Source organism: Ammospiza caudacuta, chromosome 12 (genome assembly GCF_027887145.1).
Source record: "Ammospiza caudacuta isolate bAmmCau1 chromosome 12, bAmmCau1.pri, whole genome shotgun sequence".
Taxonomy (NCBI): Eukaryota; Metazoa; Chordata; class Aves; order Passeriformes; family Passerellidae; genus Ammospiza; species Ammospiza caudacuta.
In genome coordinates, this window is record NC_080604.1 from 5547930 (window position 1) to 5573599 (window position 25670).

Consider the following 25670-nt stretch of genomic DNA (forward strand, 5'->3'; position numbering starts at 1 on the left):
GGGTTTTTTTTTTTTATTTCTGTGTTTCGCCCTTTGTTTTTCTTTTAAATGCTACATTAGAATGTAGCTGGCAATTCAAGGTAATAATGCTGATACACTAAACAATTCACTGCTGTGTGGTGTCATATAAAGAATACTCTTGACCTGCTCAAAGAAAATATTTTCAAGTGAAAGACTAATGAGTTAGGAGTGTGAATACAACCTTTCCAAAACATTTTTATCAAAACTATTAAATACACAAAACACTTCAGCAAAACCATTTTCAGACAGAGTAGAAAGCACCACTTACCTCATGCTGAATTTGTCAATTTGATGAATGAGGCACAATACTCAACACCCAAGTCTAAACAGGTTGAGAAGATATTTTTAATGAAATTACAGACTTCCTTAGAATCAATCCTTTTGGACTTGCTTGGCAGCAGCCTGTCAGAGGATCATTCAGCAGCTTACACTGTCCTTGCTTTATTCTGTGATCTGTAATTTTGGTTAGGCTTCAGTCTCCACCACCAAAAGTGGTATTCATGATACAAGGAGACCCGAAGGACACTCAGTAACACCAGCTGTCAAACACATGAAAGAAAATGTAGCTTTGCAGACACACCCCTAAATAATACTCAAAATAAGGCTAAGAAAACCAAGTTGACAGAATGTACTTCAAACACTGAATTTATTACAAAGGTGCATAGAGTTTATGCCATTTGGTTTGAATACTTATGTTTAACCTACAAACAACATACAAAGCAAGGTTACAGTATGTAACAAAAGCAACAATGATTATCTAGTAAATTCAATATTCTACTGTCTTTAATTTCACATAACATTTCTGAAACAAAGGCACTTACAGAATTAAAAAAAAAAAGATATATCAACATTTAAAGTCTTAGCTCCCTCCCCCCTCCCTAGAGCACTGTGGAGAACAAGTGTGATGTGAAGGCAACAGCTACTGGGACTGACACATCAGCAGTGCTTAAACTGAAAACTTCTGGATCATCTCCACCTTTTCTGTAACCATCCCATTCTTGTCAGTATCTGAAAACAAGCTTCAACAAGTATGCAGGGCAAGAACCAAATAAAATTTGGTCCTACACCTCATTGTTAATGATGATTAATGCACTAACAATAAGAAATTAATCACAATCTGATTAATTTTGAACTGGACTATTTTCTCTTCTTTCAGTAAGTTTTGTAAGTGAATTAGTAATAGTACTGCTAAGGCAGCTCCTTGTACATTAATGACTGATCTCTTCCCTTGTACACAGCCATCATTTGCACATGTCCACTGATGGAAAGGTGTCCATTTTCAGGCTCCTTAACCCTCATCTCCCACAGAGAGCAGTGGCAATTCAGGACCATCTGTTTGGTCTGTACAACCTCCACCCCAAAGCCTCCTATTTGAGAATGTCCCTTACTGCTGCCTCCTTCCTTTGCTCCCATCTCCTCAGGGATGAGGACTGAGGCATCCTGCCATGAAACTGCAGACTTCCCTCTCCCAACCCAAACAGGACACTGTGATGCTCCCTTTGTCACACCAGGTGGGGGACAGGAAGAGCAGGGCACAATGACAACCTCAGGAACCCCACACTGAGTGCTGTACCTGCTCTCCCTGGCTCCACACAGGCTAACAAAGGTGCTGGAACAATCTCTGCCCTCCTTCTCCATGAATAAGCACCAGGGGTAGGATCTGCAGCATGGGATTTATTTCTGCAGTTCCTCAGTGCTCTCCCACAGAAACATTCCAGATTTCTAAGGCAATACTTCCTCCTCCATACAGAAGACACCATCCTTTTTTGGTTGGTTCCATGTAACATCTGACAGTGTCAGGAAGTTTTGCCCAATTTCTCAGCTGACATGGCAGGAAAGAGGAGGAACACAGACACAGGATACACAGATAAACGTTCTGTAAGTGCCTCTTGGCACCATTTAATGCTATTAACTTCAACACTCAGAAAGGTGTAACAGAGGGGCACAGGTTGTCATGAACCCCAGTGTAAAAACTTTCAACAAGTTTCTTCTGAAATGCCCTGAAAACTTTCTTAAAAAAAGAATTGTAATAATCCAGAAATAGACTCAAAAAATCAGGAAGGGGAACAAGGCTGCCTTTGACAACAGCAACTTCCACCCACTCTGTGAGGTAAAACAATGCCACCAAACAATAATATACCCCAAATGTAGAATGATAGGGCAAATGGCTCAATGGCCTCTCTAAAAAAGTAAAATCAGTTTAAAAAATATGTTAAAATTATTTCAGTGATTATGTCACAGTGATACATGCAAATAACTACATAGTTCTATGAGGCTTAACAACAAATTGCATTTCAATGTTGGAAAAGACAGAATTGTTGAGGACAGTGAAAAAACCCCCCACCTTATTTGTTTGAGCAATGAAAGATTCATAAGCCTAAAGCCCAAGCAGTGTCACCAGCCATGAGATGTCTCAAGATGTTTCATGACTGAAGGCATTACCTTCTTAAATAAAAATACATTACCTGCCTGTGACAAATCCTTCCTCTCCCTGACTTCTCATTCTGCTCAGCTTTCTGGGAATGCTAAAGACAAAGGGGAGGTGTAATGCTCACTGTGGTCCCTCACCCAGCACACTGTTACTCCACTGCAGACTGGATTTATAAAGCTCTGCAATTCTTAGGTTCCTGCCACCTACAGTTCCCACTAGAGACAGTGGAAAACCCCTGAGCATTTGAAAACCCCAATCTTCTGCTGATATCCCATCCCTCCTGTACAAGAATTCCTTCTCTGTGATGAGGCTGCCAAGGTACCTCTGTTAATGTGTCATTAAGGGGCTGATTTTAATTCCAAACTCATCAACAAGCTCAATTAAGTTTGTCCAATACTAGCTGAACAAGAAATACTCATCCAATAACTTTTATGGAGAATTTTCAGGGTTTCAGCTTTTGATCTATTTGGTCCTTTAAGTGGCAGAGTGTCTGTTGATTTCTAGCTATAACATCCAGTGGAGGCACAGTTTATAAACCTTAAAATTGGGACAGAAAACAAGGAAACAACCAACTCATGCTATTTAGAACTAGCTCAAAGGCAATTAAACATGGTGCACTACCCCTTACCAAAGGCAAATGTGATGCAAAAAAGGAAAATTCCCTTTTAAATGACAAATGAAATGTATTAAATTGTAGCTTACCTAACAATAGTAGCTTCAAAACAGGCAGAACTTACATAACATGTATCAGGTAGTTTCTTAGAGGTTAAGATTTTACATTTTAATACTGTGCAAAAGATTGCTACAGCTTTGGGTATTTGACAATGCTCATATTAGACCATTCCTCTCAAAATTATTGCACAGCAAATGGTATTGTGGTTGTGTATTTATGAAATACTCCTTCTTCTTGCTTCTCTCATTGGATCTAGAGCAAAATCTCTTTTTGTATTTGCCTGAGGTATAAATCAACTTCTGCAAGAAAAATACTCCTTCCTTGGAGCATTAAAAAAAAGAAGATAAAAGAAGATACTGAACTGATTTTCACTCTACTTTAACAAAAAATTGTTGTCTTCCAGAAAAATATAGTACATGAACATGGTGTAAACAGAACAAATGATATTTTGAAAAGTTTTGTATGCAGAAGCACAGCAGAAGCTTTTCAATAGGTGGGCTTCTGAGGATCCATGTAAGCAGGGTTGTAAGGGGGCTGGGTGGGGTAAGGAGCTCCAGCACCAGCTGCAAAAGCAAAACACAAGAAAAAAAACAGATTTGTAAAAGGTATATTCTGAACTCTACATATAAAATGGCAATTTCTGCTTTGAGTGCACAGTTAAGAGGTTCAACCTAGCCAGCATCTTAATTGGAGACTTGAAAACAGCTTGTCACAAAACATCTGCATTTCAGAAGTAAGGGCACAAAAACTTTTGTTCTTGTTGGCTTTGGGGCTTTTTTGATGCTGAGTGTACATGAGCAGCCTTTAGGGGAGAACCTAGCCTAAAAAAAAGGAACAGATCTGGCTCAAAAAAAGAGCCAGTGGAAGTAAGGGGTGCACATACAAGAGGATATACCTGACAGTGTGCTGAGGAAAAAACAAACACTGGTAAAAGGACTAGACAAATCATATTAGGATTCCTGCAAGGAAAATGCTTTCCTGCTAAGTGTCAAAAAATTAATAAAGGAAGTAACATAAACGGGAAAAAATATCCCACCACTACAAGCACATGAAAGAGTTTGACTTATATACCAGATGTGCATCCCTTGGAAGAGATTCTTATTTTCTACTGTTCTGAGAAAAGCTGCTCTCAAGTGGCATCTCCATTTTCAGCTCTGTCAAACAGCACAAGTTTGTTCAAGCAGCACCTGATCAGATCCCTGGAAAGTGCAAGTGTGGTTATCTTGTGCTGATCTCTAAAGTGAGTGGGCTTGGCTCCTGTGTGGCAGAGCAGGTATTCTCCCCTGGCACATGACACAATTAACAGCCTGCCCTTGGTTAACAGGCAGGAGAAATGAAGGGAACAACTCTCACTGTGAGGCATTTTCAGCTGCCAACATTGAAAGTGTCTTGGTGTGTTCCCAGAAAGAAAAAAATCAAAAAAAACCCAAAACAAAACAACTGTTTTAAAACTAAAAACCAGCAACAGCCTGAGAAACCAGAGAGCAGGAGAAGTGAAATGACTAATTTACTGGCTCCCTCATATGAAAAAGATGAAGCCAAAGCACTCTGGCATAATCCTGTAAAAGCCACAGCTTCTTTGGCATTTATAACAGAAAAACAGAGTCAACAGTCCTGCCAAGTCAGTGTTTTCACATGTGGGACTGGTTTGCACATTATTAATATACAATTTCTAACTGTTTGCAAATCTTTCACACCATTAAAAGCCATTTTATATCCAAGTTGTCCTGGAAGTTACTTCCTAAGGGCATTATCTACTAGTCAGGGCTATACTTTGTTATGTAAAAGGATGACCAGTGAGGTTTGTAAGAGAACTTGAATATCCTGCAGGTAAAAGCCCAGTTTTGGCCTCTCTGAGCAATCTGGAGCCAATTGCTCAGAGAACAGCTATTACCAGCAGAAATGAGAATTAGTCATTACAACAATAAGGCTGCATGAAAACAATGCTGTGAAAGAAGGAAAGCTGAAGAAAAAAGATTCTGATAATTTTAACTGCAAGTTGTCAACAGACTTCTCCTTTCAATCCCTTTGTCATGGGAGACTTCTCCTTTCAATCCCTTTGTCATGGGCAGGGACACCTTCCATGAGACCAGGTTGTTCAGGATTCCATCCAAACTGGCCTTGGACACTTCTGATGTGTCCACAGCTTCTCTGGCCAACTTGTGCCAGGGCCTCACAAACCTCACAGTAAACATTTTTTTCCTAATAACTATTCTAATAACTAGTGTTATATATATATATATATATATATATATATAAATTAATAACTATTCTAAACTTGCTGTCCTTTAGTTTGAACCCATTCCTCCTTGTCCTATCACTACATACTCTTATAGAATAGAGCTCACAGATACAAGATTAGAAAGGGAATGTGGAAACATCCAACTCATGTATGCATATATATGTATGTATGTATGTATGTAAATTGACTTTGATTTTAATATTAAATGTCAGCTGAATTAGTAAAATGTTCTACTGGATCTGCTGACAGTCCCACACACTGCCAAACTTTGCCATACAGCTCCAGCTCACACCTCCTCTGGCAATGCTTAACACAGAAACAGTGAGAGGGAAATTTCCACCAGGGTGAGTAACATCATCCACCACAACCTGAGCTTTACAAAATTTGTTTACATTTGTATTAACACAGCCATAGACAATAATAAATGTAAATAACATAAGATCTTCTCCAGAGCAGCTGTCTCTGAGCTGTTCAGGGGATGAGAAGCACTTGGTGCTGCCTTACCTGCCACAGTTTCATGGTAAGCTGGGGGTCCTGCAGGCTGGGTGGGGTAAGGGGGAGGGTACTGGGCAGGGTAGGGAGCCACGGGCATGCCTGGCTGGGGCTGCACAGCCACGGGCTGGTAGCCTTGGTACGGAGCTGCTGCGTAGCTGGGTGGCACTGCTGGCTGCTGGGGATAGGCAGAGTGAACCACGGTCGTGGTGGTGGCAGTGGTCACCACAGCTACAGCAAGGAAAAGGAACATGGTTAGTGCTGGTGGTCCCTAAAGAAAAACCCCCAACAACTCCCAGACCCCCCACATGGTGGGATGGAAGAGAACTTCTAAATGCTCAGGAAATATTCCAAAACATCCCTCTGCAACCTCACATTCTGAAGCTGCTTAAATGCTGATTTTTAATATTTAGGTATTGCAACTTCTGAGCAGAGTATTTTCACCTCTTACAGGAACACAATTTTCCAGGAGGGATAAAAAAAAAAAATCATTTTCAAAGATGTGAAGAAGAAAATAAATCCAGAGCTACTCACGGCGTGGTCGTCGACATGCTTTGTACAGACAGCAACAGGAGCAGGTGAGGCACAGAATAATAGTGACAACAATCACTGCAAAAACAGTAACTCCAATGGCAATGAGGGTTCCAAAACTGCAAGACAGAGACCACAGAACTGGTAAGTGTCACTCCTTAACCAAACCTGCAGCAAACACATTGCTCCCCCTCCAATCTCTCAGTCCTTATTGGACTAAGAAACAACTGTGCAAGGCAGCGCTGCAGGAGGTCACGTCTGCTGAGGCAGAGAAGCTGAACCACCCCTGATAAGGGGTCTTTGGTCCCTCTCATTTTAGTCTGTGACTGTTGTTGTTTTAGTGTGAACACACAGGCTCAGAGCAAGCCCACAAGTTCTTCCCACATTCCCTAAGACCTCCCAGTCCCAAACTGACAACTGAAGACAATCTCAGCCCTGAAGAGATTCCTGGCAGGTTCCTTGGCCTCTGTAAGCAGTTATTTTAGAATCCATGTTTCATACAGTTAGAAAGAACTGAAATCCTGACTTTAGTGCAATAGCAAGTATGCCAGGTTACCTTATAGGATACAGAAACACTGCCTAAAACTCCCACATTTATTTTGGGAAGACCAGAGATTACAACAGCTTTGACTCCTGTGATGAGCACCAAATGATGGAGGCAGACAAAACCAGTCACCTCTCAAAGCTTTACAAGTTCTATTTACCACACAGGGGAGAAAAGATATCACAGCAAAGCCAGTGCCAATCCCCTTAAAGTGCTAAATGAAATGATCTGTTTCCTACTGTCTGAAATCAATAAAGCCCATCTTCCATGGAAGCCAAAATCTCCAGCACCCTTATTTCTTAGAAAACACACCATGCATTGGTTTTGGGACAATTGCAGGAAGTCAGTTTTAAAGAACAATCAGCTATAAAATAAAGACTAGAGAGCCATTTTCACATCCATCCTGTTTTTGTTTGTTGGTAGAGATTTTGGCTAAAGAGTTGTCTTTGGTTTTTTCCCCCAGCTCAGTTTCCTGTCAACAGCTTTAAAGAAAAAAACATCTCCATTGCATCCAGCAATTTTCACTTGGCTACCAAACACCCGCCAAATGTGAAAATTGCATTTGAGTATCAGTGACACTGGAAGGTTAAAAAACTGACAAAAAGAATTGCAAAATGCTTTGCCCTAGCCCAAATTTAAAAGATCTCACCCCAGTGTCTTCTAGAGCAACTTAACCCTTAGTAAGCTGAGCACTGACAAATAGAAAGGCTCAATTTAAAATGCATTCTTTCACCTTAAGAGAGGGTGCATCAATTTTATTCTGTTTCTGCAAAAGCTAGAAGAATAAGCTTGAGTCAAATCTCTTCCAAAACACTGACTTTATGAAACTGTAACTGTATCTGGCTGAGCACTGATTCTGTGAAGCACTAAATGCAGCACTATGGATACAACCATGGAGTACTGAATGGGATACAGGAAGCAGGAAATGCTGCAGCCTCCTGAAGTAACAGTGTCAGAAACACTGCCAGGAAAATAAATGGATTACTGCAACACAACCACAGAATGTAAAGGTGAAAATAATGTGTTGAGGAAAACATGCGTGTTTTGCCCCATTTATTTGCACAGAACATTTTTGAGATGCTGACCCAAACACACACTCCTAAACACTCAGCTTTAAGTGGCCTCTCATCCTCATGAGCATTATCTTCACTTCAGCACAGTAAGTTCACAGCCAGCTCATCACCATCCAAAAAATCCCATTTCTTTCCAGCCTGGTCTAAAAAGCTAAATACAAATGTGATTTCAAGAGAAGAAAAGAGAGAAAACTGCACTCAATGGATTCATACACTGAATCACAATCCTGATTCCAATGTTCTCAAGAAACAGCAAGAACACCTGTGACAAACTACAGACACCTTCAGAAACTGCAGGACAAGAAATGTCAACTGCAATTTCTGATACTTGCAGAGCAGCCAAGAGCTTTTTCTTTTTCTCTTGTTTCCACTTTGGACCAGCCCTGAAAGAGCTCTCTCACTAGGGAAGCTGACATTACTTCCATTATACACAGATATTCTCCAGCAACAGCAGCACAGACAAAGCAAAGAAGTTTTCCAGATTCTTCCTTGGGTTTTTTCCCCAGAAAGGGAAAAACACCTTCTTTGTAGTGAACTATGCTAAGGAAAGAAATTCTTGTGTCAAGGAGAGAGATTAGGGCTAACAAAGACAACTAAAATTCTTCACTTGTACAGACAATGAGCTTCTTAGAACTTTAGCAAAGGCTGGGGAGAATCAAAGGTATCAGAAAAACTGAGAAAGTGGAGAAATATTTACTCATCATAAATTACCAAGAACAGCAGGAAACTGGAATTGCCCCATCATCTTTCACAACCAAATCAATTTCTGATACAAGGAGAGAAAACAGCACAAGCCCATCTGCAGCCAAGCTGAGGGCCATCAACAGATAAAAACACTGACCATGGGCTCCATTTGTTAGTTTTTAATAAAGTTTTCTGCTCAATGAAGCAGATATCTCCTATTTGCCACCTCTAATAAGGAACACAACAAAAGCAAAGTTAAAAAACCAACAAACCATGCCCTCGCCTTCACCAAGTCGTGAGAGACACCCTGGGCATTTGGATCACTTGTGTCCTTGGCAAAATGACACAGCCAGGACACAAGGACAGGACATTCTGCACCCATCTTCAGAAGGGTTAAATGCAGACACATGTTTGAGGTGCAGGTGTGTCAGGTGTACAGGCTGGAGTTCTGTGTTTGTGTGTGCAAACACTGTGATCCACTCCTGCCCACTGAAACACTGCCTGATAGCTGCAGACCAAATTATGAACTTTCAGAGACAGCCCAGCAAGTCAAATAACAGAGAGGAGTTAGCTCTTCTCAGTTCTTTAAGGAGTGCAACAACTGGTTACTGGCAGGCATTTTTATCATCTACTGCACAGCAGATAATTTTCCTGCCAGTGCCTGGGCTCATGCAGGCTAATGTGTTAGAACAATGTAAAGTAGGGAGATATTTACAGAAAAATCAGTAAGTGCTGTGAACTTGTAATTCATGTCATCAACACTCTCTTTTAACACTGGAGTTCTTCAACAATTTTTTTTCCTAAGTATTTATACTGACAACCAAAACCAGCAATACTCTTTTGGAATTTCTGCATGGTCAGTCACTACTGTAATAATGTCTTTTTTACTGCCCAAGGAGTACTGGTCTCAGCACTTCTTTAGCATTTAAGTGATATCCCACTACTGAAAAAGGTGCAGGAGGGCTGCCACTAACAGATGATGGTCAAGTGAAGTCAGAATGGTGCTCAACATACTCAGTGAACCTTGTAACCTTTAGGAGACAATATAATCCAGGTGCTGTATAAATACTCCCTTGCAGTGTGCTAACTGCCTTCTCAGACAAAAATTGCTTCATTTGATTGCTTTCACCTGATGAATCTGCCTTAAGGAGACACATCAGGTGCCTAAAGGGCGCTAAAATATTTGGAACACACCATATTCACACTAAATGATAATTTAATTACCGTTAGCATTGTACATAAATGAAAAAGAAACGTGAGGGATTGTTGCTTACAGATTCTTCCCCTGAATGGTTAACCATGAGAAAACAAAGGCCAACGAAACCAAAAGCACACCTGAGCCTGCACTCTGCAAACAAACGTCAGAGTGCAGCAATCAGGGTGGCCACAGCAGCAGTTCAGTGCTCTGCTGGTGTCAGTCACATCCAGCTTTCCAGACTCCCACATTCTATAGACCATAGGCTAAATAAAGCACGGTTATAAACAGCTTGAGCTCATTCACTGACATTTCCTGCTTCTTTCTCTTCACAGGAAAGTGAACTTTTGCCAATGATTTCATAAAAAACAAAATCAAACCTAACAGCAGTTTTACTGCAGCAATAACAAACTACAAATTCTCATAAAATGTACAGAAAAGCAAATATGGAGAGATTTATTCTATTTATAAAAATGGAGAGATAACATCTTGCCCTTTCCTATCACCACCTCTCTCCTGCCTTGCCCTACCTCCACTTCTACCCCATCCTCTCACCACTGAAGTGTATCTGTAACGAGAATGTCTCTCAGACTCACTTTAAAACTGTCTAATTATTCAATATATCTATCAGCTCACATCAAGGGAGTTACTTGCCTATTTTACCCCTTTCAGAACTGAATGAAATGCAACAGACATATTAAAATGTGAGAACCAAGACCAGGATCTAAATAATTCTATTTGTAGAAGTTAATTCTCAAGGCAGTTGCTCATGTTGGAGATCTTGAACAGTCAAATGGAAAAAAAAATGTAGAGTTTATTTAAAGCATTTTCAAATATCAAAGTTCTGATTCCAGCAATGTATTTTTAACTCTTCTTAATAGTTTGAATCACTTAAGTCAGTGACATTTTGTAAGCTGATACAAAGGAAGTTTTCACATATCTATGCCTTCATGTGAGTAGGACACACCAAAAATTTTGTCTTAAAACAGAAAAAAATATCCAAATTAACAATCAGACCACCTAGTAATGAAAAATTAGCTTAAGCAGCCTTTTTATTGTGCAAGTTTTAATCTATTCCAAGATTTGTTCCATGCGTCGAGAAACACATTGGCAAAGCTCTTTTCAAAAGCACTGCTGCTTTTCAAAACAAACATTTACAAATAGTGAGTTATGGCTGTAACACGGGGTGGTCTGGAAAAACTTCAAAAGATAATTTAGGCCATTCCTAAAAGTAAAATAAAAAATTGAGTATATGCATGTCATTCCTTAGTGCTCCAGAAAAGGATCCAATTCCCAGAAATGGAAAATATCCACATGAATACCCTGACTCAGGTGTAGGGCAGGCCCAAACAAGTCCCCAGACAGAGATGCCTAACTAACATTTCAGTCACTGCCACACAGTGCCACATACTGCCTGTGAAGTTCAGCAGGAAAATAAGGCTTTTTTTTGAGCCTTTCAGAGGGATTAGTTTTTAAAATTTTACTAGCAACACACTTGCTCAGTTTAATGTTTTAGCATAAAAATTCAAAACATAAGAACCACTTTCCTAAAGATGAAACGAAAATAATTTACTATTACTCAGAAAGCAAACTTACAGGGAAACATCAGCTTGATTTTAACACTTGCAAGAGGGAGCAGCCTAATTTAGCAGAGCCAGGAGCTTCAGCACAAGCAGACAATCAGAACCCACACCAGAGTGAAGCCTCCTGGTGCAGGAGCAATCACAGTAATTGCTGGTGCAGCCTTGGCCACCTCCCCAGAACAGGATCTCTACATGATCAGGAAGTTTCCAAGTGATTCTTGTGGCAGGCAACAGGCAGCCAAAGACTCAGCCTGGGCAGCATGGTTTCAATTCTGCAAAATCTTGGTTGTTTCATCAGACTGGCAGCTTTGAGAAACTGCACAGTCATTTTAGGAGCCCTGCAATGCAGTGAAGTGAGGATTGGAATTGTGATGTCTGGTGTTTCAGACAAATGTTAACTCAATCAGCACTTCAGAGTGTCTCTCCTGGGGTTCAGTCCCTTAATGTTGTTAAAAGGGTTTTTGCACTTTATTTTGACTAACCCCTCAGAGCAGCAGCAGCTCAAGCCATCACTGACTGCAAACTGCTCTAGCAGGGACACAGATTAAATGAAAACCCCTAAAACTCAGCACCACTTTCCATAATTCTTTCTGGGTAGTCCCAAAAGGAGTTTGCAAGGGGAGCCCCAGCAAAACAACCCCTTTGTTTACCTGCAGTATAAACAGCCCTGAGCTGCATCCCCAGAGCCCAAACTGAGCACAGCCCAGGGACCCAGCTCTGCCCTGAGAAACGAGCTAAAACAACAATAATGCCATGGGAAGCAAGAAACTCTAAAACTGCCAGAGTGCTACAGAAAAGAGAAGGCAAGAACCTTACAGGAAGAAGTTTGCTAAGTATGTGCTGAATGGAGCCTTTAGCTGTTTGTGCAAATAAGAGTCTGATGTGGATTACCTTGAGCCCAAAATAATAAACTTCAATTTTATACACAACGACCTACTGGAATTAAGCTAACTACTATTTTTTAATATTATATTTACATTATTGTTTTTTAATTCTCAATTTTTTAAAAATAACATGTTTAGCACAACATGTTCTTAAGCAGCCTTTATGAGAAAGTGGCAGGGAGGGAACTTCCTGCAGTTTGTGGTCTCACTCAGACATCTGACACCCTGATCCAACAGGTTATTATGGAATATGTATACAAGCATCTTTTCTTGGTCCTTAAAGAGTGCACTTGTACTAAATATGTCTATGTATATAAATCCCTTTGTAATACATCCTAAAAATACGATTTTCTGGTGAAGTTTGCCAGGAAATCTATCATTGTACACTTTGTAGAAAACAGAGTAATTTCTCTAAGTAACTGATGCATTAAAATATGCACATAACAAGGGGAAAAGTCAAGGCTGCATTCAGAGGGACTGAAGTTTTTCATCAGCAGTGCAAGAACTAACAATGCAGCTTCAGGCAGGCCCCAAGATAATTTTCACTCCACTGTACTCAGCATAACAAACTGCCCTTAAACAGAATTAAAGGCATTTTCTTCTGCAGGTGGGAAATAAATTTCAAATGTTCCCTTAGTGGCAAAAAGAGAATGTAGCATGATTACAGATATTTAAGGCAAACAACATGAGTCAGTTCCCTTCCTACCACCCACTTCAAGGACACAGGATGTTACCCCCACACCCAAATTCAAATCTGGCAATGGGAAGGATTTTTCTTAGATGGTTAACTGAATTAGCAGAACAAGTTTAACTGAAAAAACTCCAAACCAAACGAAAAAACTATTAAGTGCTACAAAAAAAACTTCCCCACAAAAACTGCAATATTATGAATTTGCTACTGCCAGTATCATACTAATTCTAGCAGCAGATTTAAACAACTAATTAGAAACTAACTTGGCCAAAGAGTTAAAGTTTTTTTTTTTTCCTGGCAAATTGAAGTCTGGTGCATGACTTGCCAAACAGACTGGAACTGCAGTAAAAGGAAGTTTGGACTGGGTTACACCCACCTGCTTTGCCTGCCTCATAAACCAGCTTTTATAGGAAACACACCTTTTTCTTTACCCACATTACTCATGTATCATCACACATATAAAATTTCCAAATACTGTGTTCAAGCAGGAGCAAAGTTTGAATTACATCAATTAATTATCCTGCACTGCTATGAAGAGACATCCTGCCCCACATTCCCCCTCTCTTCTGGAATATTAGTTAGCACAACAAGGATCATCAAGGAAAATCCAACACTGTACAAACAAGAACAGACCACTGCAGCAGAGGTCACATCTGGCCAACCACTACTTCTTTTAAATGGCATTGATTATTAATGAGACCTTCACCAAAGAGTCACAAAAGTGACCCTGATGACTAGTGCCTTTCACACCCTAAAAAAACCAAAAGGAGGTTTTTAAATTTACTTCTCAATGGAATTGAGAGCCAGAGATCATGCTAATAAAAACAGAGGTGTATCACATCAAAAATGAATGGTATAAAATGTTTTGAATACAAAGCTTCTGTCAAAAGGCCAATTTCTACACAACTGCTAATTTCCTGAAATTAAACCAATTTGTTTATTTCACAGAAGACCCTTCAGCTGCAGTTTTAAAAAGCTGGGCAATTTGAGGGTATTCTCCTCCTCCCATAGTACATCCACAAACACAATCTGTGGCAAATATATCCAGCTACACCTCAGGCCATGGCTTTTTTTATGGCAGTATATGAAAAAGCAGAGTTGGTGCTCAAAATGCTCAAATTTTTACAGATTCTAATAAATAGCCATCATGGTCTTTTAAACATGTTTTTAAAGGATTCTCTGTTTATTGGGTTATAAGATCCTTCTCTGAGGGCTACCCCACCTGCAACCTCTTCCACAAGCTCTCTCCAGAGCCAGCATGTATGTTAAAAATTTACTGTTTTCAGAGCTACACAGAGGCACAGGAGCACCCACAGGCACAGGGAACACTCCACCCTGCTAGGTAGCTACAGTCAATGAAGCACAAAGCCACAGGAAAATGAACTCCTGCACAGAATCCAAGTGATCAATCTTGCTGTGTCCCTGTGTGCTCAGGCTGTTCTGTCACCCAGCCCTCTGTGGTTAGCAGGGCACACTAACCCAGCCATGCACATCTGCCTCTTGCAGCATTTTTCAACCTCTCCTTCCTGCCTGGCTTCTGAGGAAACGAAACCTGAAGTGCCTACAGCAGCAGAGACCTCAGCTCAGAACCCTCTGCCACCTTCAAGCTGTTTCTTCACCAAGAACACACTGAACACAAAACCAAAGGCAATGCAAGTTCCCACTGCTAATTGTGCAAGCTGATGTTTACTTTTCAGGCTAGTAAAAAGCATGAAACATTTCTTTAAGTAGTTTAAAATCCAAGTCTCAGTTGTTTCCAGGCAAGAAGCTTACATTCCTTGGTGAGATTAGCCTGTGCTTGAGCACAAGCCTCACAGAACAGGCTGGATGCAGTTTAACTCATTTAGTACAGAAAATATCAAGGACCAGCACTGGAAAAGAAATCCTCTGCTCATTAAACAGAGACTGCTTACATTTCTGCAAGCTTTTTCCCAATTTTTATGCAGTCTTCCCTCTGGAAACATTCCACATCCACCTGGACACATCCCTGTGTATCCTGCTCCAGGTGACCCTGCCTTGGAGTGGGGATTGGACTAGATGATCTCCAGAGGTTCCTTCCAACCCTAACAATTCTGTGACTCTGTAATTATCTTCATTATTTACTTTCTTACCTATTACAGATCCTGGAGTATCCAAATATACCAGAAAGTTTAAACTGGAGTCCCTGTTAGTGTGATAGCAGGGGAGAAGAATCAGGGCATAGTTCAATATCATTTTTGACCTTGTCTGTGGAGAAAATATGGGCTTGAAAATATCTAAACCAGACAAAGAAAACCAGGATAAACACTTTCACTGTTACAAAGACGCTGGTTTTACCATGTTAGCCTGTAGCAACCTCTTGTAGATGCCACATTGCAACCAGGCATGGATTTTCTCTGTATCACAAAAGGACAAGGAAGCCACAAGACAACATAGCTCAAACCCCAAATGAGCACATCCCCATCCAACAAGGCTGGTCTGCCTCTGCTGGCCAAAGCTTCCCAGGAAAATGGAAATTCTGCCTTCCCCTTCTCATAAGGAGGAACAGCCTTGCCTCAGGCATTACTGTACCTGTTACAAAATCTGCTGTAACTTACAGGCAGAAATTCATTCAGAAACAGAGCCAAATTAACTGTGTACACAGACAGTGTGAAGTTTTGTTTCCAGTATCAGCTGCCCCAACTACATTATTTTCTTCTGTAACTGATACAGATGTTCTGAACTGCTCCACCTCCTTAAACACTCAAATACTTCACAATTAGCTGAATTGTGGATATGAGTCATCTAATTTCCTTTTCCAGTAAGGGTCACTATTGGAAAATTGGCATACCAAGGCTAAGTAATCACACTACCAATGAAAATAATAACAAGTTCTGACCTGGTGAATCAGTGCTCTGCTTTTTCCACAGTTTCCCAAAATGAGAATACTCCGTACAGCAGAATGAAAAGGGGAAACCAACTAAATTAACCTTACTACTCACAATCCATCTTTGAAAGCAGAGTAAAGCAGGGGAAAACTCAGTAATCCAATTAAAACTGGGAGGGAGGGGGAATCCTGAAACACCTTCCAGTAAACCTTTGCCACAACACATTCACTAACAGGAGAAATTGGAGAAACCACTTATGGTCAAGGAAAAATGGTGACAAATGTATCAAGTTCAGCACTATGAAACCTATGCCTACACCCTGACCTAAAAGCCCCACATGATCTTTAAGGACTGATCAACAAAATAAAAGGCCTGAATTTGAGTTAATCCTGACTTTTGTACTTTTCCTAGAATGCTTACATTTGCTTCCAAATGCAGCATTCTGGGAAGCAAAATGCTTTCAAGTACTTAGAAGTGCATTATTAACACACTCTAATGGAGTGTAATTCACTGTCTTTGAAATGTCCAAAGATTACAGCATATGGACCACTTGCAATGTGAAATGCCCAAAATGCACACCTGCCTCAAGAGCACCTGATACTCAATATAAATACTGAAATACATAAATATCAAAGGATGGCACTAAAAAGAAACCTATTGAAAGCTGGTGCTTTGCTTGCATTTCTGCAGATCTCAGAATAAACACAGCAAACAAGCAAAAGTACAGACAAACTAGAAATTGCTCAGCCGGGCATGAAACCAAAGAACAAACAAACATTCCACCAGTAGCCCTTCCCTAACCCTGTCCTTAGAATTAGGGTGTAATTGTGGCAGGATTACCAAGCAGAGAGAAGAAACACCCAGACCACAGAGTCCAGTGGCAAGTCCACAGGTAGTCTGTAACTCACGCTCAGCAAGGGGAAGTTCTCTTAACAAGACAGGATTTGTGAGCAGTGTGCCAGGGTGGCAACTTGATCTAGAAATCAGCCTGATGCAAGAATGGGGAACTAAACACTTTCTGACCCAAAAGGCCAGGAAATCATCACCTCCTCCTCAAGGGCAGTGTCAAAGGTAGTATTTGTAACTCCTAAGAGAGAACAGGGCACTAAAGGAAGTTGCCCTTTTTGCTTCCTGTCATGTTACAAACTGTTCAAAGAGAACGATGGTCTTACTGGAGATACAAAGAAATATTCTGACATCAGCCCTTCTCTCACCACAGTGAAGAATTAAACTAACATAGTCATCAAGAAACAAGGCAAAACCTGCCTTTTAAAAGAAATTGGCACAGAGAGAGAGGGTGGAAAATACCTTGCAGGCAAGGAAGCAGTACAGCTCTCCAGAAGGAATTCAGCTTACTACTCGGTTAAAAAAGCACAGAAACCTCAACATACACAACACCAAATCTCAGGCACTGTCTGTAACCAAACAAAAACTACTTGGTGTCCCACTGGCTGCAGTCACAGACAGTGCCACTCACTGCAATTCCCAATATTGAAACACCCTAAATGGGACAGCTCAGTCATAAGTCATTTTGGAAAGTTCTAACATGTGGGTTTTTTCCAGAGTCATATCCAGGTGGCTTTTAAAGGACAGTATTCCTATGAGTAATTACCACCTTTCTAATAAAATTGCCTAACAAGAAGTTTGATGTCAGATCGAGGCCTTTGCACAATACTAATTTTTCAAAGCTGCAATGTAATTGAAAAGGAAAAGAGAAGGAAGAAGAAATGTCTCTTCTTATGCTGAGACATCCACGGTTCTCTTTTAAAACATTCCACAGCCGAAAACAAAGATAATTCAAACTATTTAACTGCCCCTTCCTAAATGCTTTTTTCTGTCATTTACAAAGAGCAAGCCGACTTCAAGATAAGGCTGTACTGGAACCACACATCTGAACACACAAGATCAGCCTAGCTGAGAAGGGGCGTCCCTCCTCCAAAATATTTGTTACATTAAATCCTCCTCCTTGTCGCAGAGACCAAGGCTCCAAGACATTCACAGCCCCATGCCCGTGCCTATCGCCTTTAGCGCGGCTCCTTCTTCCCCCGCAGGTGAAGATGTGCCCGGACCAACACAGCGCGGCCCCGCCGCCCGCCCGGCCCCGCTGGCAGCCGGTACTGAGCCCGCTCCGCCGGAGGTGCCGGGAAGGCCGGGCGGGCTCCCCGTGCAGCTGTCGGTCCCGTCCCGAGCCCCCCGAGCCCCGCGCTTACCCCATGCTCGCCGCCGCCGCCGCTGGCCCCGCGCCCGCCGCCCGGCCCCGCGCACGTCACGGCGGCCGCACCGCCCCTTAAAGGGGAGCCCCGGCACCGCCGCGATCCCCAGCGCACAAAGCTGCGCGGAGACATCCGAGAGCCAGAGCTCCGTCACTGCCCGGCACTGCAAGGACAGGGAGTGTTGGAGCGAGTCCGGGAGTGCTGATAAGATATGCAAGATGTTGATAAGGAGACAGGCTGGGAGAGCTGGGGCTGCTCACCCCGGAGAAGAGAAGCTCGTGTGGACACCTCCCAGCACTTTCTGAAGGAGCTACAGGGAACCGGAGAGGAGCTCTTTGTCAGGAACTGGAGTGACAAGACAGGGAGGAATGGGTACAGATTGAAAGAGGGGAGATTTAGGTTGGCTGTTAGGAAGGAAGTTTTTACTGTCAGGGTGGTGATGCACTAGAACAGGTTGCCAATGGAAGCTGTGGATGCCCCAGTCCTGGTAGTGCTCAAGGCCAGGCTGGATGGGCCCTCAGTAAGTGGGACATGTGTCCCTGGCCATGGCAGGGAATAATGCATCATCCTTAATGTCCATTCCAACCCTGTAACATTCTGTGATCAATCCCTGCCCTCTCTTCATCATCTTCTGCACTGTGAAAAACTGACACATTTTTCCTGTCATCACCAATATAGGCTTAAAGGAATTTACTTCTTCCCAAGATTGAAAGAGACAGAGAAATATTGATAGAAACTAAAAAAGATGCTAGAACACCAAGGAGATACTTCAAACAACAGCAGATTTTCTTCAGAGCCACTATGGATTTTCTAAGAGTACAGAGAAGTAAACTAAAACAGAGGATGTTCCACCTCATTGTGAGGAAGAACTTTTTAATGTTAAGAATGGCAGAGTCCTGGAAGAGGCTGCCCAGGGAGTGAGTGGGGTGTCCCCTCTGAAGACAATCAAGTCACACCTGGACACATTCCTGTGTCACCTGCTCCAGGTGACCCTGCCTCGGCAGGAGGGTTGGACTGGATCTCCAGAGGTCCCTTCCAAGCCCAACTATTCTGTGACTCTGTGCTAATGTGCTAATGCTTCAACCTCCTGTTCAGCAGGGAGGATGCAGGTTATTATATACAGAGACTGTTATGGTCTAAATAGCAACATCCAGCTTCTTCCTCATGTCTCTTCTTCTTCCAACACCCACACAGATTTTGAGGGCTCCACACATTTAAGACACAAACTAGTATTTCTATTTTTGTATTCTAGCAGCACAGAATCATGGAATTGTTTAGGCTGGAAGAGATCTTTAAGATCACTGAATCCAACTGTTAACCCAGCACCACCAGGTCCACATGTCCTGATTACACAATGAAGAATCTCTACACAAATCCCATTTTAAAAGCTTGCATGGCTTACCCGGGGCCAAAGTCCAAATCAGGATCCTGAAATATGTCCGAGTCAGAGATCCTGTAACAAGAGAATTCATCTCAAAAAATGGAATTTATTACTTATTAAAGTTACCTAGCCAAGTTTCAAGTGCTTATGAAAGGTAATGTACACTAAAAGGAGAGGTCCTTTTTGTTGCCTCTGGTGCTAAAAGTATGGATTTGACAATAGCCTGAGAGCACTGTTCCAAGGCTGTTTTGCAACATCCAAAACCAAATAAACCATACATAGATTTGCAGCAGCTGTAGATAAATGCTTTTACTGCATTAGCCCTAAGTAGCTAAAGTTAGTCAGTGATTAACAACAAAAACCAACAAATACAGCTTTTTACTAAGCTCACCTTCTCCACTAACTAAGCTTAGTTTCACTCAGGTATGCTCTGACAGGCATCCCTGCTCTGGGGAGGAGAGGAGCAAGCACAGCAATTTGTCCACCAAGTGGGGCCATATGCTCATCCTCTACATGGAGAAAACCAAACACCAATTTTAAGAGGGTTTCTGTTACCTTCAGTCAAACTGAACCAAAGTGTGACATTTCAATGTCACAGCGTCCTCCAGCTGGCTAAAGGATCTCTGACAGTCTTTGCTCCCACACTCCAACTCACATCATCATGGCCTGCAAGGAGCAGCTCTGTACTTTGAACAAGCCCTCTTTGCCTGGGTAAGGGGAGTGATGCTCACCTTCCCTGCAGGGATGTGGCTTCTGTGCTCCAGAGACAACATGGAGCTCAGGCCAGTGTTTCACTCCAAAAACCCTGCAGTGGTTAAGCCCTGCCTGAGCCAGGGGCAAGATAAGCAAGTGGCTCAGCTCAGGTGTGAGCTCAACCAGCCTTGTTCATTCTCCACAGCAAGCCTGGCAATTTTCCACATTACCCACTCTGTGACTACAGTAATAACTCCACAAAAGGGGGTTTTAGAGTGTGTCCTCTCTGCTCCTTGGGATGCCTTTCACTTGGTAACATTCTCCATCTGGAGCAGGTAGCAGTGGTACCTTTCTGGTGTCCTTGAGCATCCTAAAGTGGGAAGTTAAGCTTTCAATAACAAGGACTTTCCACATGATATGGTAATACTGACACAACAATCATTTTAACAAGCATCAATGCATATTGTATCAGGCCTAGAAGCCCTCCCACAAAGGTAAAAACAAAATCATATTAAAGCTTCATCCCAACCAGTTGGTGGATGCAGTTTACCTAATTTTCTCGGCGAGATTCTTTAAAGTTTCCAGAGGGTCTTCTGCATCAGGAGACCTTCAGAAAAATTAAACAAAGTATTTGAAAATTATCAAGAAGACATACGTCAGTTTATGCATTAACTTATCCAGCTCATTGTTCCCTTTTTACAGTTAAGTAACAAGCATTAATGTAGATCCCTGATAGAGATCTAGAAGAGAAAGGTCTTTTAGGAAGATTTAACCATTAAACACTATGTTTTTATCATTTGATGACAGAATTGCAATGTGTTGTATACATTCAATTTGCCTCAATAACTTTCATTAAGCTGACTGCACTGGAATTTTCGTTCATCAAATTTTAGGAATACATTAGAGCAGCAGTGTCGATCCAGACAAGATCCACAGCAGAAATCAGGACAGGATTGTGCAAGTTGTACTTCACCAAAATAACCACTATATGCCTGACAATCCTCACCCAGACTGAGAAGAGTTACAAACCAATAGCTAGTAAGTAAAGGAATAATCATACAAAGTCTTTTCCTCATCCCGATCAGATCACCTAAATTAACATTTAAATATGCTGAAAGTACTTGGGTAAGGTCTTACAAACCAAGAATTTCCTTTTGTGTATAGCAGAGGCAAATACTCACTTCAGACATGCAGAGCAGCTCATCTTCATTAAGCACTTCTATCCAAATGTTCACACAGGCATAAGCACTAAACTGCACAAAAATATGAGATGCTGGTGTTAGTTTCTTCACTGTATCTGATAGAAGCTACCAAATTATTGTAAAGACTCAAAGAGCAACATGAGTTGCCAAAAATGTTAAAAATACCAAAAGGCCCAAAAATCAGTTAGAATAAAATGTTAAATTTTCCTAGAGATTTGACTTGATGGAAAAGATGCAACACCACTGTGTTCACTGTGGGTTTAGATTTCCCTGTGACTTGGTTGCTTGCACCTGTTGCTTTGTTTACTTTGCAGAAAATCCTAATCCTGATAATCCACTGCAGAAAACAGAGATATCATACAACAGATTCTTAGAACTAAAATCAGTCCAGCAGCATTCCCACTGCAAGCATCACCTGAATACCCAGTGGTAATCAGTGGGGATGTTCATGTACCAGAATGGCTCCCTTAGGGAACATCTCACACTTTTCAGAACTTCATTGGGCTGACACATTCCTTAAGAGACTGGCTGTTTTCTCTGCCCTTGCCCTCCCAAGCCTGAGTAAGTGCACCATAAGAATGGCAAATTAAAAGCTTTTAACTGCCACCAAAAAATACTTCCCAAAGGTTAAGCGAAGCCATTTCCCAAGAAGGGTATTATTTCATTTTTCAGTGACAAATTCTGCAGTCAGCTGGTTTCTAGTCATCATTTTCCTTCCTATCAAGACATAGCCTGATATCTTGCTCCTAAACCACACTCCATCCAAAAAACTCAAAATCCTTCAGGTGTAGTTGTTCAGAAAAAGCAAACAAAAAAAGGCAAAGACAATATGTAAACTGACTTCAACATCTGAAAATTCAGTCTTCACTCTCTGGCATCAAGAAATACCTGAATGCTGTTGCCTGGAATAAAACACAAAACTTTTCCAAACAGTGTTAAAATGATAATAAAAACGCAAGTCTTTAATTGACAGCCTTAATGGTGCACAATATGGTGATATGCACACACAGTACACTATTTCTCCAATTTTGCTAAGATTGATTAGTATACCTACGAATGCTATCCAGTAAGAAGAGCAGTTGGTTAGGTAATTTCCCCCTGGATTCTGCCCCATTGGAGCCTCCCCCCAATCTTTTTCAGCCCTACACTTTACTGTGTCTACAATACAGGCTGCAAAACAAAAGTGTCCTTGCTACACTAAAGTCAAGACTAAACAGAATTTCAAGAATGTATTAATAAGGGTTTGGTATACTATGAAGGAAGACAGGAAAAGTACTACAAGTTAGAACTTTGTATTAACAGCCTACAACGTTACAAATACATGAAAAATATATAAAAGCTAAAAATATTTAGGCGTCACAGCCAACAATAAAAAGAAAAACAAAAATCTTCTAAAGGTTTCAATATGGAGGTTCATTAAATAGAAACAAAGAGGAACTTCTGCACCCATAGCACAGTACATTTTACAGCTTTACATATGCTTACACGTGGTCGATCAATTTTTTCTTCTGCAGACACCTAATGCCACCTGACCCCTCCCTCCTTCCTCTGTCCCTAACAAGGAAATGGCAGGTAGCTAAACCAACTCCAAAACACTTTGTGAAATTACACAGCAGGGCAGCCAACAAAATTCCTCCCTGCACCTCACAATTGTACTATTTCAGCACAATAAAGTAGCGAGCAAAACCAAAGGCCGAGGCCAGCTCTCAGGTGGCTGAACTGAGCCAACCAGGGCCCAGCACACAAAAGAATAATCTGGTGCCTCTGCTTTGTTCCTCTCTTCTTCCATCAGCTGTGGCATCCATGAGACTTCCTCAACTGACTGAATTCTCCAGCTCATCTAACTGATGGCACTTTTTCCCCCCGTCGGTCTTCTGATGGTTTGATTATTTGAATTACCTGAGAACGGGTACAGCCCTCATCCAACCCAACACAATCCGGTTACTGAGGGGTTCCCCCTATCCCGCAGGGCATCACCGTGATGGTTTCATACCATCAGTACCACACAAAACCTTTAAACACTGACCAAGTTCCATCTCAAGAGCAGAGCTGCCAGACTCTTCCCTCCCAGTCCCCAATCACTGCAATAAGCACTAACTTACACCCCTATTTATTCAAGAGCCGCTTGCATACAGTTACAGCTATAGCACCTTGGTGGTGAGTCAGCTTAAAGAATCCTTCTTCTGGTGCTCATACCTTGAAGTACTTACAGATAAAACTCTGACAATGTCAGGCACACTGATTTCAGCTCAGCCCCCGAACAAACTGTGATCCTGGATTACTCTGACCAAGTCAAATGTCTTCTTGTATATCACAGGCAACTTTTCTGCACAGGTTTGTGCAGAATTTGATCTCTTTGATCAAGTGATACCACTGATATATAAAATACAAAGAGAGTTTCTCCTTCTCTGAGACCCCACCAGCTAAGTTCTGTGATCACATCCGCTCTTTCTGACGACAAAGTTGGGGAAGACCACACGGCCCATCCTCTAAGCACAATAACAAATTAGCAACCGATAGGGCTGCTGCAAAAAAACCCGATAATCAATAACAGCATTTGATGTATGAACACAATCATCAAACAAGTTTACATAAGTATGCTTTTAATATGATATCATCACTGAGCACTTCAGTGTTTATACTATGTTCCAGTAAATGGGAAGAATTTACTGTGTCGAGGGTGAAAAGGTGAAGGTTTTTGATTGGATGCTTCAAGAATAACCCGCAGCCACTTCACTACATCATTACCTCACCTTAGTTACCAGCAGCTCGTATCATCAGGCCACTGCTGGCCGACACCACGGCTCAAAACAAATCCACCGAACTTCAGCAGAACTTTTCCCTCAGCAGAACTTTTCCTTCGACGAACCCAAATGCGCGCCAAAACAGCTGAGCGCGTGTGGGCGCCTCCCGCCGCCGGGACCACGTGCCCCCAACACCGCGGCTCCTCAGCCCCCAAAACACGACTCCACGGCCTCCCAAAACACCGTTCCACAGCCCCCAAAACCACGGTTCCACGGCCTCCCAAAACACGGTTCCACAGTTCCCAAAATCACGGTTCCTCGGCCCCCAAAACATAGTTCCACAGTTCCCAAAATCACGGTTCCACAGCTCCCAAAACCACGCGTTCCTCAGCCCCCAACACCAAGGTTCCTCAGCCCCCAAAATCACGCGTTCCTCAGTCCCCGCCCCGGCACGGGCGGCAGAGCTGAGGGGGCCGAGCTCGCAGCCTGGGGCTTCCCACGCCGTGGGCTTCGGCCGGGCCTCCCCGGGGGATGTGATCACCGCTTCCGAAAGCGCCGCCGGAGCCCCCAAAGCCCCCTGAGCACCGAAGCACCCCCGCTCGCCGCTCCCGCACCTTCCCGCGCTCACCGGCGGCCGGCAACAGCAGGACGAGCAGGAGGAGGAGGAGGAGGAAGAGGCAGAGGCCGAGCACGCCCCGACACCGCGGCGGCAGGGCGGCCGCGCCCCGGGGGCTGCAGGGAGGGGGCGGCCCGCGGGAAGCGGCGGCGGCGGCGGCAGCGGGCGGGACGGGGCGGGGCGGCCCCGGCACGGGAGAGCGCTGAGGCGATCCCGGAGCCCCGATCTCAGTTCCCCACACCTCGATCTCAGTTCTCCGTTCCCTGTTCCCCCGGCTGCGGCTCCCGTTCCCCAGCGCGGTTGCTGCAGTACCAGCTGAAGGCTTCTTTCTCCCTGAGGGGACACCTCACCGCAGGATCGCAGAATCATTCAGGGTGGAAAGGACCTCTGAAGATCATCGAGTCCTGCCTGTGACTGATCACCACCATGTCAACCAGACTGTCAAAAATAGGTTAGAAACGGTTGTAAAATAGTTCATAATTGCTAAGCATGTACTGTTAAAAAGTTTGGTTATTATATTGTAAAAGCGATTAAAGAGTAGATGTAAGAAATACGGTACTCAGTGTACCGTATTACACCTAAGTAAAGTGCACCTCCCTCCAAGCCAGCCTGGACAGAGCTGTAATGGCCCAATCGAGCGCCTTAAACCTTCATGCAAATGAAGGATCCAAAAATAAACCAATCCAAAGGAACAAAAAAAACAGTATAAAAAGGGGGCATCCGAGCCAGTGGGATCGTGTGCCCCTCCACCTGGAACATCAGGAACATCTCTGCTCAAGAAAAGAAGATCCAGCACCGGCTCTGCAGCATCCTCACTCATCAGGAGCACTCCTGCTCGACCCTCCAAGCTTTAGACCTTATAATAAAAGCTGAAATCATTTTAGCTGCGGGAGTGTGTTCCCGTTCATAACAAGACCATGGCACCAAGTGC

The 25670-nt window shown here is 42.5% G+C and overlaps 1 protein-coding gene across 2 annotated transcripts; it reads right to left on the minus strand.

The window, feature by feature from the left end:
* Positions 1–648: 648 nt before the first annotated feature.
* On the minus strand, positions 649–24844 carry SHISA5 (shisa family member 5). Of its 2 annotated transcripts, none has more exons than XM_058812702.1 (7): positions 24752–24844; positions 21359–21430; positions 20728–20784; positions 19506–19556; positions 6394–6509; positions 5872–6090; positions 649–3688 (listed from the first exon to the last, which is right to left on the minus strand). In XM_058812702.1, the coding sequence occupies exons 2-7, from the start codon at positions 21385–21387 to the stop codon at positions 3612–3614; spliced, it is 549 nt and encodes a 182-aa protein (XP_058668685.1). In that variant the 5' UTR covers positions 21388–21430; positions 24752–24844; the 3' UTR covers positions 649–3611. The 2 variants fall into 2 exon arrangements, with proteins under 2 accessions (XP_058668685.1, XP_058668686.1); XM_058812703.1 differs by having other exon boundaries at positions 24738–24843.
* Between the last annotated feature and the right edge of the window lie 826 nt (positions 24845–25670).

Bases quoted from the DNA above. Each gene is read 5' to 3' on its own strand.
- SHISA5 (XM_058812702.1), bottom strand. From the start codon at position 21,387: ATGAAGATGAGCTGCTCTGCATGTCTGAA. The intron at 20,785-21,358 runs GTGAGTATTTGC...ATTTTTCTGAAG, and splicing joins AGCTGCTCTGCATGTCTGAA to GTCTCCTGATGCAGAAGACC. The intron at 6,091-6,393 runs GTGAGTAGCTCT...TCCTTGCTGTAG, and splicing joins AGCATGTCGACGACCACGCC to CTGTGGTGACCACTGCCACC.